General features: G+C 38.2%; 2 protein-coding genes across 3 annotated transcripts; both read left to right on the forward strand.

Annotated features, from left to right (window-relative positions):
- The first annotated feature begins 539 nt into the window (after positions 1-539).
- On the forward strand, positions 540-6033 carry mysm1 (Myb-like, SWIRM and MPN domains 1). 2 transcript variants are annotated; one of them, XM_020918859.2, is made up of 20 exons: positions 540-628; positions 813-885; positions 978-1048; positions 1237-1308; positions 1397-1472; positions 1560-1658; positions 2116-2617; positions 2780-2981; positions 3062-3192; positions 3405-3508; positions 3588-3665; positions 3741-3823; positions 3893-3947; positions 4192-4242; positions 4322-4396; positions 4475-4663; positions 4876-5008; positions 5115-5220; positions 5428-5485; positions 5568-6033. In XM_020918859.2, exons 1-20 carry the CDS (start codon positions 573-575, stop codon positions 5868-5870), a joined length of 2517 nt encoding a protein of 838 aa, XP_020774518.2. In that variant the 5' UTR covers positions 540-572; the 3' UTR covers positions 5871-6033. The 2 variants fall into 2 exon arrangements, with proteins under 2 accessions (XP_020774518.2, XP_055020707.1); XM_055164732.1 differs by having other exon boundaries at positions 2783-2981.
- Positions 6034-6160: 127 nt separating this feature from the next.
- Positions 6161-13707, forward strand: oma1 (OMA1 zinc metallopeptidase). The gene is made up of 8 exons (XM_020918916.2): positions 6161-6823; positions 8393-8621; positions 8873-9046; positions 9121-9228; positions 10236-10364; positions 10507-10581; positions 10725-10874; positions 13028-13707. Exons 1-8 carry the CDS (start codon positions 6486-6488, stop codon positions 13352-13354), a joined length of 1530 nt encoding a protein of 509 aa, XP_020774575.2. The 5' UTR covers positions 6161-6485; the 3' UTR covers positions 13355-13707.
- The last annotated feature ends 3196 nt before the right edge of the window (positions 13708-16903 follow it).

Genomic DNA, 16903 nt, shown 5'->3' on the forward strand with positions numbered 1-16903 from the left:
CAAAGACGCTTTACACTTTATTCAGCATTATTCATTCAGCATTCATTCATTCACTCTATACCCTGGTGATGGTAAGCTACTATTGTAGCCACAGCTGCCCTGGGGCACACTGATAGAAGCGCATTTTGATTAGTCAAAACGCTGTAAAAGAAATCTAAATTACATTATTAAGAAAACATTGACTAACTTCAGTAGTCGAGTAATCAGCGATTAAAAACACATTTTTAACCAAATAAAGGTTATAATATGCTGATAGGCTTCTAAAATAGATCATTTTTGTCAAAAAGTATATTATTGATGAAAATAATACTGTGTTACTTTTTAACATATTGATTTAATAATGTTACTGTCTTTGTTATAAAAAGGTTTTTGTAGCTGCCACACAAAAGCATTTATAGACATAGTAGCTGTATGGTTATTTTAACTGTTTTCATGTCATCAAAATAAGAATAATATTTCATATAAGTATTAGTCAGTTGTATTATTTATTTTAGGCCAGTGTGCTACGCGTAAAGGACGGTAGGAGGCAGGATTGAGTATTTGGTAATCCGCAGAAGAAACAAGACAACAACATGGAGGACGAGGTTGATGTTGACATCGAAGGAGATGCATTTGAGAGCAGTATTAGGTTTGTTTTACACCCAGTTATGTACATATATGACCTATTTGTCATGTAATTTTGTTCTGCATGTGGTACAATGTTTTCCGGTTCAAAGTTGGGTTAGCTGTTGTCGCTTTTTTAACTCTAGTACTAGCATAAAGATGGACTTGAATTAGTTTATGTCTGACAGCTGATTTTGCTCATGTTTTAGTGAGCTAGACGGTGGGGGGCTCATTCAGGAGCAGTTTTTGCAGTCGACGTGGAAAAGCAGCGCGGGGATAATGGTGAGTAGTTGCTTTATAAAACAGTAATAGTCCAGCCTTGACATCGGTGCGAGAGATTATGCTTTTTTTCCATTGTGTTTTCCATTTTACAGCCCTGGGAACTAGACAGCTCCATCAGCGTAGAAAACAGAGAAGTTATAGAGAAAATGCTCTTGGAAGAACAGTATCCTTTAACTCACTACTTCATTAATCATATCTGTCTTTACAAATGAGCTTCAACTACGATATTCTATATAGTTTTAAATGTAATGTTGTAGAGTGACTCTAAAAGCCGTTTTAATTTTTTGTATTCTTATTAGATTTCCTATTAGATGCATACATTTACAGTTAAAACCCCTTAATAATACACAGATACTACTTAACAGGTCAGGAAATCCCTAAAAACTTTTGGCAAAGTGAGTCTAACAAGCCAAAAGTCAAAAAGTAAGTTACTACTCATTTAAGCTGTATGGTTTAATAATAGGTGTGATCAGTTTTGTTGTTTATTGTTAATTACCCTTTTCTTGTTTAGGTCTCCAGCTAAATCATCCCCTGCGTCCTCCTCTCGATGGTCTGCTGAGGAAAAGAAGTGTTTTGAAGAAGGACTGGTATGATTTTAAATAGTAAAGCTGTTCTTTGCAAAAATACTTTTATTCCTCTCTGGATATAGTATTCTTATTATTCATTTTTGCTAGGCTCAATATGGTCGACGGTGGACTAAGATTGCCAAACTTATGGGAAGCCGTACTGTTCTTCAGGTCAAAAGTTATGCCCGGCAGTACCTAAAGCAAGAGGTAATGTGTATGCATAGACTTTATTTCCTCATTCTGTCTTTTTTTGCATATTTTAATTGGTTTAAAGACACACTGTGCAACTTTTCTGGAATAGGTTCTGTCGCCTGCCTATCTTCATTGAAATACTACAGCTTGTCCTGTAGTGTTTTTCAGTTACAAGTGTTTGATTGCCAAAAAATACCTTGTAAAATCATGCATTCTTGATATGAATGGGCTTGCCTCTCCTCTCTTTTGCTACTTGGCCTGGTGACATCCTCCTACTTGACTCCATGAAAACAGGAAAGTTTACTGTCATACTGTGAAATATCTTATCTTAAGTAAAGCAATATTATTGCTATAGATGTGGCAGACCCTTCACCAGAAAAGTTATCTAATGCATCTATAACTCATCAGTATGTTCTAATCCAATGTCAGAACAATAGTTTTGTAATAAACATGTTATGTTACGCATTTTCAGGCCAAATCAAAAGTCAAAGCTGGAGCTCCCTCTAAAGGCCCAGTGCTGTCAATGCAACCTCAGACCAGTTCCAGTCATCCATACACTTTGGCCAATGCTGTGCGAATAGAGAAGCTTTCTGATGACGAAGATGAAGAAATAGACATTACAGATGATGATTGTAAACCTGCAGAAGATAAACCAAGTAGCATCCAAGTGAAATCTGAAGCCACAGACACTGAAATAGACAATGCAAGACCAGAGAAGGGAGATTTAGGCTTCTTCATAACAGAGAGTTTGAATGAGAATGAAGATAAACCTGTTTGTAGCCTCAGGTCTTTAGATGGACCCACATCCTCCTTAGTTTCCACAAAGCAGCCTGACAATGCTGAACAAAATGAACAAATTCTTGCCAAAATCTCAGAGGCAGAGGCAAAGCAAATTAAACAAGAGGATCAATGCTACCAGTCTAATGGCTCTGAAAGGGTGCAGCCACCAAGAGAGGAATGCAATGAAGACACAGGTAGGAGCATAAACTGAACATCTTTTAATAAAAAAAAAAAATCTTACACTAAACATCATATACTACATAACTTTAACTCATGCTGAATCAATAATATGTAAATAATGTAAATACAATATAATATGTTCCTTCCAAAATTCTAAGACATTTTTTTTCTTTCAGAAGAGAACAACATGGGACCAGACGACAACCAAGAAGAGGATGATGAAGAGGAAGAGCTGAAGCCTCCAGAACAGGAAATCGAGATGGACCCAGAGGTCATCACCGAAGATGAGAAACAAGCTATCCCAGAGTTCTTTGAGGGACGTCCTTCCAAAACCCCTGAGAGATATTTAAAGATCAGGAACTATATCCTGGATCAATGGTTTGTTGGTTTGTCTCATTGTTTCTACGAATGTTTATGTTGAACTGGTCTTAATATATATTTTTAATATACTGTAACAGGTCCAAGAGCAAACCCAAATACCTCAATAAGACGTCTGTCCGACCAGGGCTAAAAAACTGTGGTGATGTGAACTGCATTGGGAGAATACATACGTACCTGGAGCTTATAGGAGCCATTAACTTTAACTGTGGTAAGTAGACTTTCTAACACTGTTTCAAAAGTACCCTTAAAAACAACAGTTGCTGTGACTGTGCATCACATTTTATATTATTAACCTAATTCAATTGGACTGTAACCTTATTTTAGCATTTATTTTGTATATTCAAATAATTGACCAATGCAGATTTTGGCAATACATTGTTTAACTGATTAACCATAAACAACCCTACTTTATACTTTTAGAGCAAGCAGTGTATAATCGTCCACGAATTGTGGACCGGACCAAACAAAAAGAGGGCAAGGATGTGCTGGAGGCTTATCAGCTGGCTCAGAGGCTGCAGAGCATGGTGAGCTGTTCAAAGGCCAACACATGACACAAATATATTTATATTAATTTATTACCTTTTGTTTGTTTGATTAATGAAGCGGACAAGGAAGCGGCGTGTGAGAGACATCTGGGGGAACTGGTGTGATGCTAAAGACTTGGAGGGACAGACATATGAGGTTTGTTGGGGAACGTTTTAGTAGTACAATTTAAATTATGTGCCACACTGTTATTTTTGTTTTTGGTCAAACCAGCATCTAAGCGCAGAAGAACTCGCCAAGAGGAGAGAGGAGATGAAAAACATGCCCAAACCGTCCAAGATGTCCAGGTACAAGGGGTGAGTTTGCTGGTACTTTATGTCCAATTCAAAACAGTGTATGTTTTATTGAACATTATTCTTTTACAGGTCATTTGATCCCTTCAAGCTAATCCCTTGCAGATCATTTGGAGAGGATGTGCAGGTTAGTGGCAGTGAGCACTCATTTTGCAGTAGTACATTGTAAAATTCTTTTACTAATCTTATGTACTATATGTAATTATGGTCATAATGCTTTAATTTTTTAAAGTCAGACATTTTTATTATAATTCTAAGAATTCAAAACAGAATAAATAAAACAATATATTACATATAAACTAGTATATTAACAGTAAAACTATATATGCCATTGAAATAAGTAAGTAATTACTATGAAATTATTTATACAGGAACCATTCCAGACCATAGTCTGTGCAGAGACCCTGTTAATTATGGACATGGTAAACATTTACTATATTTTTGCCAGATTTGCTCTTTTCTTTGAAATCAGTAAATATTGACTGGATGTGTTCTTCTTAGCATGCTCATGTGTCTCAAGGGGAAGTCATTGGTCTTCTTGGTGGAACTTACAATGAGGAAGATAAGATATTAAAGGTACGAGGAATAGTTAACTAGCATCATGTTAGGCACTTTTGTATTATGTGTGTGATTTCTTACATGTGTAATTGTTAGGTTTGCGTGGCTGAACCTTGTAACAGCATGAGTACAGGCCTGCAGTGTGAGATGGACCCTGTGTCTCAGACTTTGGCCTGTGACACTTTGTCCTCTCTGGGCTACAGTGTGGTGGGCTGGTACCACTCACACCCCTCCTTCCATCCCAACCCCTCTGTACGGGACATACACACTCAGGACCAGTTCCAGGTAAATCAATAGACTGTGGCCGCAGCATTTACAAGTTAAAAAAGTAAAATTTTTACATACTGTGCAAATAGTGCTAAGCAGTCGTGTACATTTTTATGATATGGACCAAAGTTGATAACTGGTGATATTTATATTCTAAAACATCTCTAATAGGTTTGATTATTTTGTTTATTTCAATTAACAATATGTTTTTTGTCTTTCTGTAATTTTAGAGTTATTTCTCAAGGGGAGGTGCTCCATTTATTGGGATGATTGTGAGTCCATATGATCCTGCAAATCCATCCCCTCACTCTCAGACCACCTGCCTTTTGGTGAAAGAGCCCCATGACGAGTCAGGATCACAGAGTATGTCTTTTACACAAGTCACAATAATATTTAAAAGAAATCAAAACAAAACTGGAACATGTGTACAACAACCATATTGATAATTTCTTGATTTTTTTTTTTCCAGAGCTGCCATACAAATTTGACTTTCTACCATCACAAGACATTCCAGACTGGGATCAGACTTTACGAAGGGCACAGTGGATTATCCAGAAATATTCCCAAACACCAGGGTAAGTGCATTGTGTATTCTTTTCTGAGCGATTGGTCTTATGTTTCTTTTTCTCTAATTGCAGTACAGTAAATTATTGACTGTTTTTTAAGCTGTTGTGATCACAGCCTTCTCATTTTAGCTGGTCTTGAAACTGCCAGAAATAGAAGGCTGGCCTATATACTGTACATTGTGGGTTTATTTTGTTATTTAAATTTTTTTTCCCCAGAAGTGTGCAAATGAACCGTTTTTTCAGAAGAGACTCACACCTTACGTGCCTCGAGAAGGTGTGTTAAAATTTGTGTCACATTTACGTCTTCCTATTTCTTGTGCTTCATCCATTTTCATACTTTTTCTTTGTCTTTTTAGATGTTGTCTTCTTTGGCTAAGTACCTGGAGCCCCTGCCGGATGATGAAGGAGACCCCTTTCTTGAACAAATTCAAGCTCTTTTCCAGTCAGAATTTATTCCAAATCAACAAACATTTGACCAAGATGCAGGAGAAACTTTGAATGTCCCTGAACCATTGGACTCTGATGATTCTGACCAGATGTCCCAGACAGGAGACACCAGTCAGGACTCTAAATCAGATCACACCAAGGCCACTGCTGCAGACAATGTAGTACTTCACCTGGGCTCTGTGCTGCCCACTGAACATGACTATTTGCTGTGAGCCTGATAATATCTATTCACTTTTATGCATACAAGTTGAGAGTTGTTATTCTAGTATTATTCAAATATAGTTTAAGGCTGTTGCTGATGCAATGCTAGTGTTTTTAGACAAGGCAGTGTTTATAGCCGCTTTATTTGTTAGTAATAAAATATTTTTATATTTGTTTCTGTATTTCATCTTTATGCATGTGACATAGTTGTTTTAAGCGTCAAATGCTTTTACATTTTGTTGATATGTAGGAATATGCGAGAAAATTGTAAAAGTCCTGTCAGAATCGGAACTATCAGTGTGGACGTGTTTCTAGGGGGATCATTACAGAAGAGGGACATAAAACTATCCAAAGAAATCCAAACACCAAACTACTAATGTCGTACTTTGCTATGAATGACACATGGAGGCTTCACGTTTCTCACATGTTATGAGAAAATCCTGACACCGGAAAACGTGGTTTGCGCTAACGGGGTTTTTAAAGCGTGCTAAAGTCGCAATGACATTGACAGCTGCAGCGGGTAGATGTACGGTCCTGGGCATGTCACCGTCAAAGTAATGCTAACTTAACCTTCATGTATTATTTTTATCCTTCTACCTACCTAATGCTACTTGAAAATACTGACAATGGCTTTGCTTCTTGGCAATTTTTTAAAGAAGAATCGCATAATTTTGCCTACCTTCCTGAAGCAAAACTTTCAACTCTCCAAACCGCATCATGTACCGAACCAACAACACAGTTTTGTCGGCTGTCATAGACTAACAAATGCAACTGAACCTTTACTACTTTGGAGAAATGGCAGCAGATGTATTTGTTTCAATACTGTTCCACCCCGGGACACGACTGGGGCACATACCCGGTGTGGACGCTTCCATACCTCGGCTCCACGTCGAGCTCTTCCTGCCCCTCTGGTGTGGATGGTGCTCAAGCCCCTGCAAAAGCTTATGGCCATCATAGTGGGCAGGTAAGGGACGCAAACCTCTGCTCATCATAGTGGGCAGGTAAGGGACGCAAACCTCTGCTCATCATAGTGGGCAGGTAAGGGACGCAAACTTCCGCTTATCACAGTGGGAGGTAATATTTAGGGACACACAGGCACAGCACATTTATAAAGTCCAGTCTGTGCTTCAGTCATAAACCTCTTTGGCTTGTCTATTTGCCTGCTGCGACTTTTCACTTTGAGTAACAAATGTCATAGACAGAATTTACATGCTATGATACGGACAAAATGAAAATATACACTTTTGGTCTGAATAATCTGTAGTAACAATACATTAATCATTCTAACCCTCAATCCCTTGAACCTTGAAAAGATGTATGCTGACTTGGCATGTTGTAACTTTTGTAGCTTTCTTATGAAATAATGCACTACTTTCCCTTTCATACAGTGACTTGCCCTTGAGAATTTGACTTAACTAGTGCCAAAAAGAACTCTACTCCCAGACACACAGTAGAACATAACTATTTTTTCTTAGTTTTTTGTTTTTTGGTATATATCTTTTTTAATTGCATAGACAAGATTTAAGGCACTGTGACAACACTGATGATTTAATGATTAAAAAGTGTTTTATTTTTTCAAAATAATGTTCTATTTAATGTACATTTATAATACTTAATAATAACAATATGCTTTGAAAAAGTGTAGCTTAGGCACCTATATCAATAACCAGGTCTTGTCCAGTTGCTGCGGTACTCGTGCTGATAATGAAAGGTATCCATCTCGAACCAAAGAGTGCCCTCTGCCCAGGCTCCCACAGTCCACTACAGCAACGGAGTGTTTTTTGTTCATTCTTCAAGAATTGATTTTTTCAATTGTTTTTATTTCTATTTTTACTGTTTTTATTGCTAACAATATTTATTTATTTTAAGTAAATCTCTATTTATATTGTGCTTTTCACAGACACTTTACAGAGCATCATTAAGCATTATTCATTCACTCTATAACTGGTGATGGTAAGTTACTATTGTAGCCACAGCTGCCCTGGGGCAGACTGACAGAAATGTGGCTGCCATACCAATCGGCGCCATCAGTCCCTCCGACCACCACCATCACTCATGCACACACCACTATCATACTAGGCAATGTGGGTGAAGTGTCTTACCTAAGGACACATTGATAGTTTTTTTGCAACTGGCACCCCCCTGTGGCACCTGATTTTCCCAGTGGTCTCCCATCCAAGTACTAACCAGGCCCAGCCTTGCTTAGCTTCTGAGATCTGACAGGATCACGCTTTGACAAGCCAGTATGGCTTGGTATGTGGTATAATTATGTATATTAAAGCTGACATTGGATCTAATGATTTTACAAGCCATGGCCAAAAGTTGTGAATTTGGTAAGTTTTGACAATGTTTAGTGTAAATATGTGACCAATTTTGTCAAATAAAACTAAAGTGAAATGACATGGACAGCCAGATAAAAGGCATGTAAAATTTAGGTTATAAGAAGTGACAGGGCTATAATAGATTATTAACATGTACTTTTCTTGAGTTATTCTAATCATCATTGACAGTGCATGTCTGACCATGTTTGCAGGAGCATAAGGAAATGGTGGGTGGCACTACCAGACAACCGCAGACATCTGCTGCGTGAGTGGATGTGGCAGCGGCGGTGGAGACTGGCAGCTGGGGCTGGTCTCACTCTGGTGATTATAGCCATACTGCTCCTGACGCACCTGGACGAGTCACCGCTGACAGGACGGACACGCCTCCTGGTGTTCAGCAAAGAGAACTACATGGAGCTGGCAGCCCTTGTGTCAGAGGGGGTAAGAAGGACAGAGAATTCATAGTTTTACACTGCAGGCACTAAGTTTGATGAAGACTAAATACTATGCAAATATTATAGTGTACAGTGAGGTACAACTACAGTACAGGACTTTCCTAAAATCTGATTCTCAGACATTTATTCTGGAATAATATACAAGCATACTAAAACCCATAGTTTGGCCTCTGTGTTGGGTTGAAATTCCCCAAACCTTTTCACCTCTTCTAAATCTGAATCCCCTTTGTTTGTCAGTACATAGAGGAGTTTGCAAAGCTGATGCTGCCGGAGTGTGACCCACGGCACCAGGTGGTGGAGCGGGTCATTCAGCACCTTGTTCAAAAGAACAAGGACATCCCTGAGGTCTCTGAGATCGACTGGACTGTTCATGTGGTGCAGGACCCCAAAGTTAATGCTTTTGTCCTCTCTGTGAGTACAACAAAGAAGTACTCACCGCAAAGGCTTTGCATAATCAGCTCACATTTACCTTTGTTTGTGTGCAGAACGGGAAGGTGTTTGTCTTCACAGGGATGTTGGATGCTGTCGCAGATGTTCATCAGCTCACCATTGTTCTGGGACACGAGATGGCCCATGCTTTACTGGCACACTCAGTAAGTCAAGCTCAGAGCTCTTTAGCTTCAAGGCAGCAATGCAAATTAGCAAGAAACTTCTAAGTGCATCATTTAAATACATTACTTTTTGGTAACTATGCATTATACATAAAGACTAGACATAATATTACTATTACCTTAAAATGAGCTTGACTTAGCTTTTTACTTTATGCCAGCAAAACATTCACTCATTACCTACAAGTCATTAACAAACACCTGCAGAAAATAGGTGAGCAGTACAGTCCATTCTTCTCAATTGAACCAGTCCAGTTAATAATGAGTTTCAGTAAAGGTCATCTTCTGGCCCGTTGTGGTTAGGGCTGAAGTTTAAAAATATGTCCAATAACTTTTACCACCTGTTTCAACTTATAGTGACTTCTTGTAATAATGTGAACAATATGTTAAGTACTTGCTCTCTAAACTGTGAATATCAACTACGCTTTAACCTGTCAGAGAATGAGGGGGCATTAGTTGCAGTGTTGTTGCATCAGCCAGAGCTCAAGTCTCTTTCTCTTGAACCTCCAAAGACACACTGATTCTTTGTCTTTATCTGAGTGGCCCTGTAGCACGGTTGACCCAGGGCACTTCTGTACTTTTTTAATCCTCTAGAGACAACTGCTTTTGCTCTGGACATAAAAGCCCATTCTTTCTTGTTCTCAAAAAGTGTTAAATGAAGTTGTGTGTATTCCCAGACTTTAAATGTCCTCAGAGGAAATGCTTGAAGGAGATTTTAATTAGACGAAGCGAATGAGCATCGATGGGCCCTGTATTACCCAGTAGGTGTGCTCTATTGGATTGCCTGTTAAAACCTTTAAATCTGCTACAGCGAATAACTTCTACCAATACAGATGGGAACAATCAATATGCTTTCTACACTTCCCCAAAACCTTTACCTTTGTTTTCTTTTTCAATTTCATTTCTTTAGTTGCACTTTAGTCAGTCTTTCTTCATCGACCCCTTCTGCTGTTTCTCTTTTTAACATTGTACGTCTTTCATTTTGTTCATAGGCAGAACAAGCTAGTCTGTCACATGTGGTGGACCTCTTGTCTCTGATTCTGCTGACAGCCATATGGGCCATTTGTCCCAGAGATAGCCTCGCGCTGCTGGGGCACTGGGCACAGGGGAAGCTCACACAGGTAAGGCTAAAAAAGTTTAAAAAGTCAGCTGAGGTGATATAATATAAAATAAATATTGAAATGTAAAGATAAGTGTCATATATTTCATAAAAATATTTAAATTTCAATAAATTCAATTACAATATGTTTGTTTGTTTTTTAGTTGATGTTCAGTCGTCCTTACAGTAGGAAACTAGAAGCAGAAGCTGATGAAGTGGGGCTTCAGTTGGCTGCTAAGGTATCATTTATAATATATCGAAAGCGCTCAGCTGTACTTTTTCTTGTAGACACTAGATGGCACTGTTGCCCTAGTAAACTACAAGTGACAGTCCTAGAACTGAATTCAGACTGAATGTAGCCGTCTTCTTCTGTCCCGTTCAGGCGTGTGCAGATGTGCGGGCCGGTCCAGTGTTTTGGCAGCAGATGGAGATGAGGGATCGGCTGATGGGGGAGCCTGAGCTGCCCCAGTGGCTTTCCTCACACCCTTCTCACAAGAACAGATACACTCACATGGACCGTCTTGTACCCCAGGTATGGCCAAAATATGAGGAAATTTTGACTTCTTTATTGCATTCTATTATTTCGCATTCACCCATTTACAGTTCGGACATTGGCAATAAAAATCTAATATTGATGTAAACCCTGTGACTAAAAGTCATTGTGGTGATATCAACATACTGTGTGATCTAGAGCTTCTCTCTTTAATATAGCCCTATATTAACAAATGCACTTATTCCTCAGCCATCATCTATTAACTGAGTGATATCTTGGCAAATATCTTCTCTTTTATAATTTCAATCCTATTTAAAATACATCTAATCCTTATTTTATTCATATCTTATTTAGAACCTCACTAAAAGATACATATAGCTTTTAGATTACCTATGGCATCCAAACAGTGCTGCAGCTCCGCTTGTGTCATTTAAAGTAGTCCTTGATACGAGTGGGCCTAGCACCTGTACGGGAGGAAGTGTGTAGCTGTAGGAACTGTTGGAAGGATCTTAATGGAGCTAATGAAGCATCTGGAGAGACTTGGTTGCACCTGCAGACACAGAGAAGCAGCCACAAAGGAAGGAGACACTGGGTAGGAAGGAAAAAGAAGATGCACAGTTTAGGGATTTTTTTTTTCACTGCACTGGGACTCATATGCCTGAATTAATGAATTTACCTTTAGGCTTTGAGGTTGGGACCAGAAAAAAAGCAGCTCAATATGAGAAGTTCTGCTCTTGCTGTAGTAAGGCAAATCAATGGTGTCTTTAGGCTATAAGGAAATGAAGACACAGTTAAGACGTCCAAGGAAAGGGCAACCTCCACAGTAATGAGAGAGGGAGAGATTAAGGGGGATACACACACTACACATGAAACTTGAAGTAACCAGTGTCTTACGTATATCTTTTGTTTAGTCACATTAACAGATTAGAAAATGTGTAATAGTCTTTTGTGTTTTGTGTGAATCAATAATTATGATCCATTTTCTATAGTGTAACATATTGAATGGATATTTGTTCATTTTGTTAAAACTTTTAAGAATGATATTCTGCCAAGGAGTGATATGTCAACACACTCCAATGTAAAAGGCTATATACAAAGTACACTCAACTAAATTTCCTTGTTGTTACAACTAACTGAGTATGGAAAAAGAAGAGTTTCAAGTGTGCAACACATTTAAAATGCAGTTTAATGTCCTTTTTATGTGAAACTATACATCTTAAAGTAACCAACTGTCCCAAAAGTGTCTCTCCATAACAGTATATTTAAGTAGCAAATGTAACCTTGAGCGTGACTTGTCCTGTTGCGGCGCTGTCAGACGCTCCCATCATAAAAGATGAGCAGATGGGGCTGGCTCTAATTGTCCATCAGGTGCCGTGTCGTTGACTGTGTTATGTCCAATCCCTCTGAGCTGTATTGACCTGTACTAACAGCACTTGTACCAAGCAGACTGTAGCCACAGGCAGTGCCCTGAAAACCAGATAAACACTTTTTAAAACAGTTTCCCCTCCCATCTCCTAGCTGCATTACCATAGCACCCCAGGAGGAGGAATCAACAGAGAAAATGAAGCATAATGTGATGTTTTTAACCTGGGAGGAAAAGGTGACAGCTTCAGGCTTCATGTGAGGCCACTCCACCTCTACCACTGGAGAGAAAAAAAACACTTTTAGACATTTTATAACGTTAAAGGAAGAGCATGTTGAGCAGCAGAAGCCAAGTGCATTTATGTAAGTTCTGTGGCCTTGTGTGTGAATGTGAGGGCAAGTTTAATAAGTAGTCTTGATCATAAAACAAGCAGAAAGCATGCCTGTAATTACTGGTTGGTCAATCCATCTTTCCAGTGTTTCTTCCAGTGTTTTCTCTTACACCTTTACAGCATCCATTGATTTTAAATGACATGTCAAATGTCAAATGTCAAATGGGCAATGCATGAAATCTCTATCAGTAAAAAACAAGTAAACACAATTTAAAAAGTTGATTCTAAATTTCAAAGATGAGAGAGTTATTGAGAACTTATAAATTAACTAACTTTGTAATTGCCTTGTAAAACCCTGTCATATTCCCAAAAGAAACCATGGTTTAGAGTTATTTGTATGTCTATAGTAAACTTATAAAATAACAGTAGAAAAAGCAATTTAGGTGATTTTTATGTTTAATTTTCTCTCTCACACTCTGTTTCTCTCTCCCCCTCTAGGCTCTTGAGTTGAGGGCAAGCTGTGTGTGTCCTCCTCTACCTGAAGCAGACCCTCGGGCAGTATTCGCCGTAAATGTTCGTGTTTTGCTGGAAAATGCCAAAAAACAGACCAAAGTCCAGTCTGAGGGGGAGCCAATGCCCAGGCCCTGCACAGGTCCAGTCCCCTCTCTCCCCACTGCAGCCATTACGGCCCTGACACCACAACCAATGGCTCTGACTTCTGGTCAGGAAAACAGCGTGCCAATTTTAGACAATGCAAGAACATCTTTAGTGGTCAATCCTGATGAGACGGACAGCGCTGATCAAAAAGTGCAGTGCCCCAGATGAGAGGTAGTGCAGCTATCACTATCTGAATGTGTGATTTATTGTAAGTCTACTGAAACAAAAAGACCAGTGCTGCTTAAATAGTATGAACTTTTGTGTTTATAGCATTACTTTGGGATTTTTAGTCACCATTTCAGCTTTTTATTTTGTGAGTAAAGCTTTGTGGGGATATGGAGCATAATTCAATTCAAAATTACTTACATCAAATGCACTTCTTCTGCCTGTGGCTTGGTGTAACTCAGTCGGACACGGCAACAACAGCTTGCGTCATGGATTTGAGTCAAAACTTGAAAAAACAACCTTCCCTTACAATGCTATTCTGCTCTAACAAATAAAGCAATAAATATTTAAATATATATTACACTTTCCTGTATCTTTTTAAGCGTTTGTGTGTGTGTGTGTGTGTGTGTGCGCGTGTGTGTGTTCTCAAACTTAATTTCAGCAATTATTTCTTTCCTTTATGTTTGATTTGTCATCATATGGCTTATTTTTGTGATTTATCTTTATTGCGAAATATCTTTAATGGTGCAAAATTAAAATATGAATGTAAAAGGAAGGACAGCTGGCTAGGCTAACGTAGTCCCAAAGTGTTTCCAAAATGAAATGCAAGGAGACCACCTAGTTCTCATGTTCACAACAAGGCCAAATCCAATATAAAGTACACAGAGAAAATACTTAGAATAGACAGCTTGAACATCCAAGGCCACAAGAGTGTTATGCAGAGCTGACTACAAAGATACCACATTAATGAGATCACCTAAGTGGGAAATGCTGAATTAATTAGTAAAGACTCCATACATTGCAATATTACAGTGTGCATTATTCATGGACTTGCGGTAACGGGGGAGAGTGAGCACTTCTTTGTGATTGCATGATAGAGACTTGTCCATGACCGACCGAGGACTCCGTCTGTAGTCTCATGATTTACTGTCTATACGTGCAGCATAGACAGCACTTATAGCACAGCATATCTTAGCCTAAGGTACTTGCTAGTGTAAATTTATGCTATTTAAGTTGTTGGCAAGTTCGGGAAAAGAAAGCCTTCCATGCGAGGAATGCCAATAGCCATCATTATATTTTGCTATTTCTTTCAAGGGAGTTTTGTGAAATCTTATTTAAAGCATGGCGAGTTGAATAAGAAAACATTTGTATTTACTGTAGGAGCCTGAGGGAGCAGTCTAGCAATGACTTCTTGTGCACTGATATCTCTGTATTCAGATGATGCAACCATAGTCACATTTGGGGATACAGTGAAACTCCTTTTTCTTATTTATATATTCCCTGTTCTAGAAACTTAAGACCTATGGTTTGTACTGGCTTGAATTACATTAGTTTAATAGGATGGTCCTTGTACAATTCTACTGAAGATTCAATTCTTAATTCAAGTCTTGCATACCAGCTAATGTAGGTGTATTGGTCAGTGTAAGAAATACTCAATAGATCAGTTTGTTGAAAATACAGCTGATTTGTTTGGTTCTTGTATGCAGAATTTATTCATGTTTTTATCTTTTTATTGGCAAATTCTTTTCTTCTCATGCATTTCGGTTACTTGTTACATCTATGTTAGTAAAAAATACATACTGAAATCAGACTGAGACTTGAAATCGGAGTTAGATGTTTTAAGTTTTGCTTTGATTTCACTTGCTGCTGGTTTGCAATTAGCCAGCTCTACAGACCACAAGCACTTATCACAGTAACAATCATAAAGGGGGAACTAGAAACTTTATGGAAGAGAATAATTAGTTCTCTATCGACCTTGGTTCAGTTTGTTTTATGTGTGTTTATTTTTCTAGCATGCAGCTTCAAGAGAACAAAACACATTACCATATCAAAATAGGTTTAAATTGGTAGCCAAGAAGATAAATGATTGGAAGGAACTAATGATGTGTACACAGATAAATGCTGAGTAAAAAAGAGGATTAGAAATACGCATGGTTCAGATTTTCCACATGTATGAGAAAGAATTAAAAGGAATTTACATTACATAATATTGTGTCTTCAATCGATTTAACAGCCAGGAACAGCTTTAGGACTCAGTCATGATGCCAGACTCTGTGGAGATACTTTTATGTTGGAATTAGAACTGATCAGAAAGAGGTAAAATTAAACAGTTCGTACAAACGGAGATTAAACCAATGTAGTCGTATTCAAATCAAAGCTGGGAATCCCCTGCTGTATACCTAGTCATGTAGCTTGTATAATGCTGCCAACTGTTACAACTTGCTTTACACCTGGAGTATTCAGTGTACAATTATACAAGAACACAGACCAGGCACAACATTTAGACAGGACAAGCTTTTTATTTTGGCACAAGGGTTAGAAACACCAGGCGGATCTTTTTTCCTCCATGGTATCCTAGCAGCATTTCCAAAACAGCTAGTCTTCCATGTTGTGTGCAATTTAGTGAATAAAAGTAAAAAAATAAAAAATCTAAGAAAGCAACTGTTGTGACAAATCAATGACGTCTCCTATGAAGCCTTAAGAATAACCTGTGTAACCCGTGCAGTCTGATCCAACATTTACTGAAGAAATAGTGCACGTATGGGATTGTGTAATGATCAGATCAGATTTACATTTTTATTTAAAATAAATTGTACTTTTCACTTTTCTAGTAACATACTTTTACCCCTGTTTGGGTTTTTTTTTTTTTTTTTTTTTAAATTAAAGTAACAGTACCCTTTCTAGAGTAAAACTTTGGGTTACACACTGAAGTCTACAAGTGACAAAAGCCTCAGTATAAAATGATTTGAACATTTGTCTTTTTCGCTCCTTCAGGCTACGTTTATATAGTGATGGTCTGAATAGAAGACAAACAAAAGTGGCTTTGTGTCTTCACTTTTTATTCAGCGTTTAGACGAGCATTTTCGGGAGGAAATCTGCGTGCATACGATGACGCAAAAGTGTGTGGAATTTTATTGGGTATGCATGCCAGGTTTCTGTGTACTGAATGTATGTGATGTAAACACATACGCGACGTGACCAGATCTGACCAGAGTTTTGCGTCTTGGGCAGTGTAAACGGAAACACTACAGCAGAGGGTATTCAACTCTGAATACTTTCCACTCTGGAGGATGGTTTTAGATTTTTGTGATTTTAAGCCCCAAAAACACTGTCACCATCTAAACGAAAGGCACTTCCAATAAAATATTTTGTCACTTTTACCCGCAAGCATTCTCATGTAAACAGGCCCTCAGTAATGATGTAATTTTTCTCTTTTTTTCCTATTACCAGTTTGGTGCATTATTTAATGTTTTGTCCTTCAAATTACATTAACTTTAAATTTCAACTCATATATTTCATTCTGACAGGTACTCTTTAAGTTAGGCTTGTTGGCAACTGTTCTACTGTTCCAGACTCTTAATTGAGTTGTAGTTTTTCCAAATACTTTTTTTTGTACTATTTTTTGAGTAATTTCTTGGACCACTGCTTTGTACTTAATATTGAGCATAATTTTTGGCTACTCTATCCACCTATGATAATCATTTCAAGATCCACCGATAGGCATTCCTGATGGTCAGAGCAGTTCTTTACACTTATGGACAGCCTTTAATG

Source organism: Boleophthalmus pectinirostris, unplaced genomic scaffold (genome assembly GCF_026225935.1).
Source record: "Boleophthalmus pectinirostris isolate CB_2022bp ecotype Guang Dong unplaced genomic scaffold, ASM2622593v1 HiC_scaffold_7, whole genome shotgun sequence".
Lineage (NCBI taxonomy): Eukaryota > Metazoa > Chordata > Actinopteri > Gobiiformes > Gobiidae > Boleophthalmus > Boleophthalmus pectinirostris.

Coding starts and splice junctions, on each gene's coding strand:
- mysm1 (XM_020918859.2), top strand. CDS start 573: ATGGAGGACGAGGTTGATGTTGACATCGAAGGAGATGCATTTGAGAGC. Junction 629..812: donor GCATTTGAGAGCAGTATTAG/GTTTGTTTTACA, acceptor CTCATGTTTTAG/TGAGCTAGACGGTGGGGGGC. Junction 2,618..2,779: donor GGAATGCAATGAAGACACAG/GTAGGAGCATAA, acceptor TTTTTCTTTCAG/AAGAGAACAACATGGGACCA.
- oma1 (XM_020918916.2), top strand. CDS start 6,486: ATGGCTTTGCTTCTTGGCAATTTTTTAAAGAAGAATCGCATAATTTTG. Junction 9,229..10,235: donor ATGCTTTACTGGCACACTCA/GTAAGTCAAGCT, acceptor TTTTGTTCATAG/GCAGAACAAGCTAGTCTGTC. Junction 10,875..13,027: donor TGGACCGTCTTGTACCCCAG/GTATGGCCAAAA, acceptor CTCCCCCTCTAG/GCTCTTGAGTTGAGGGCAAG.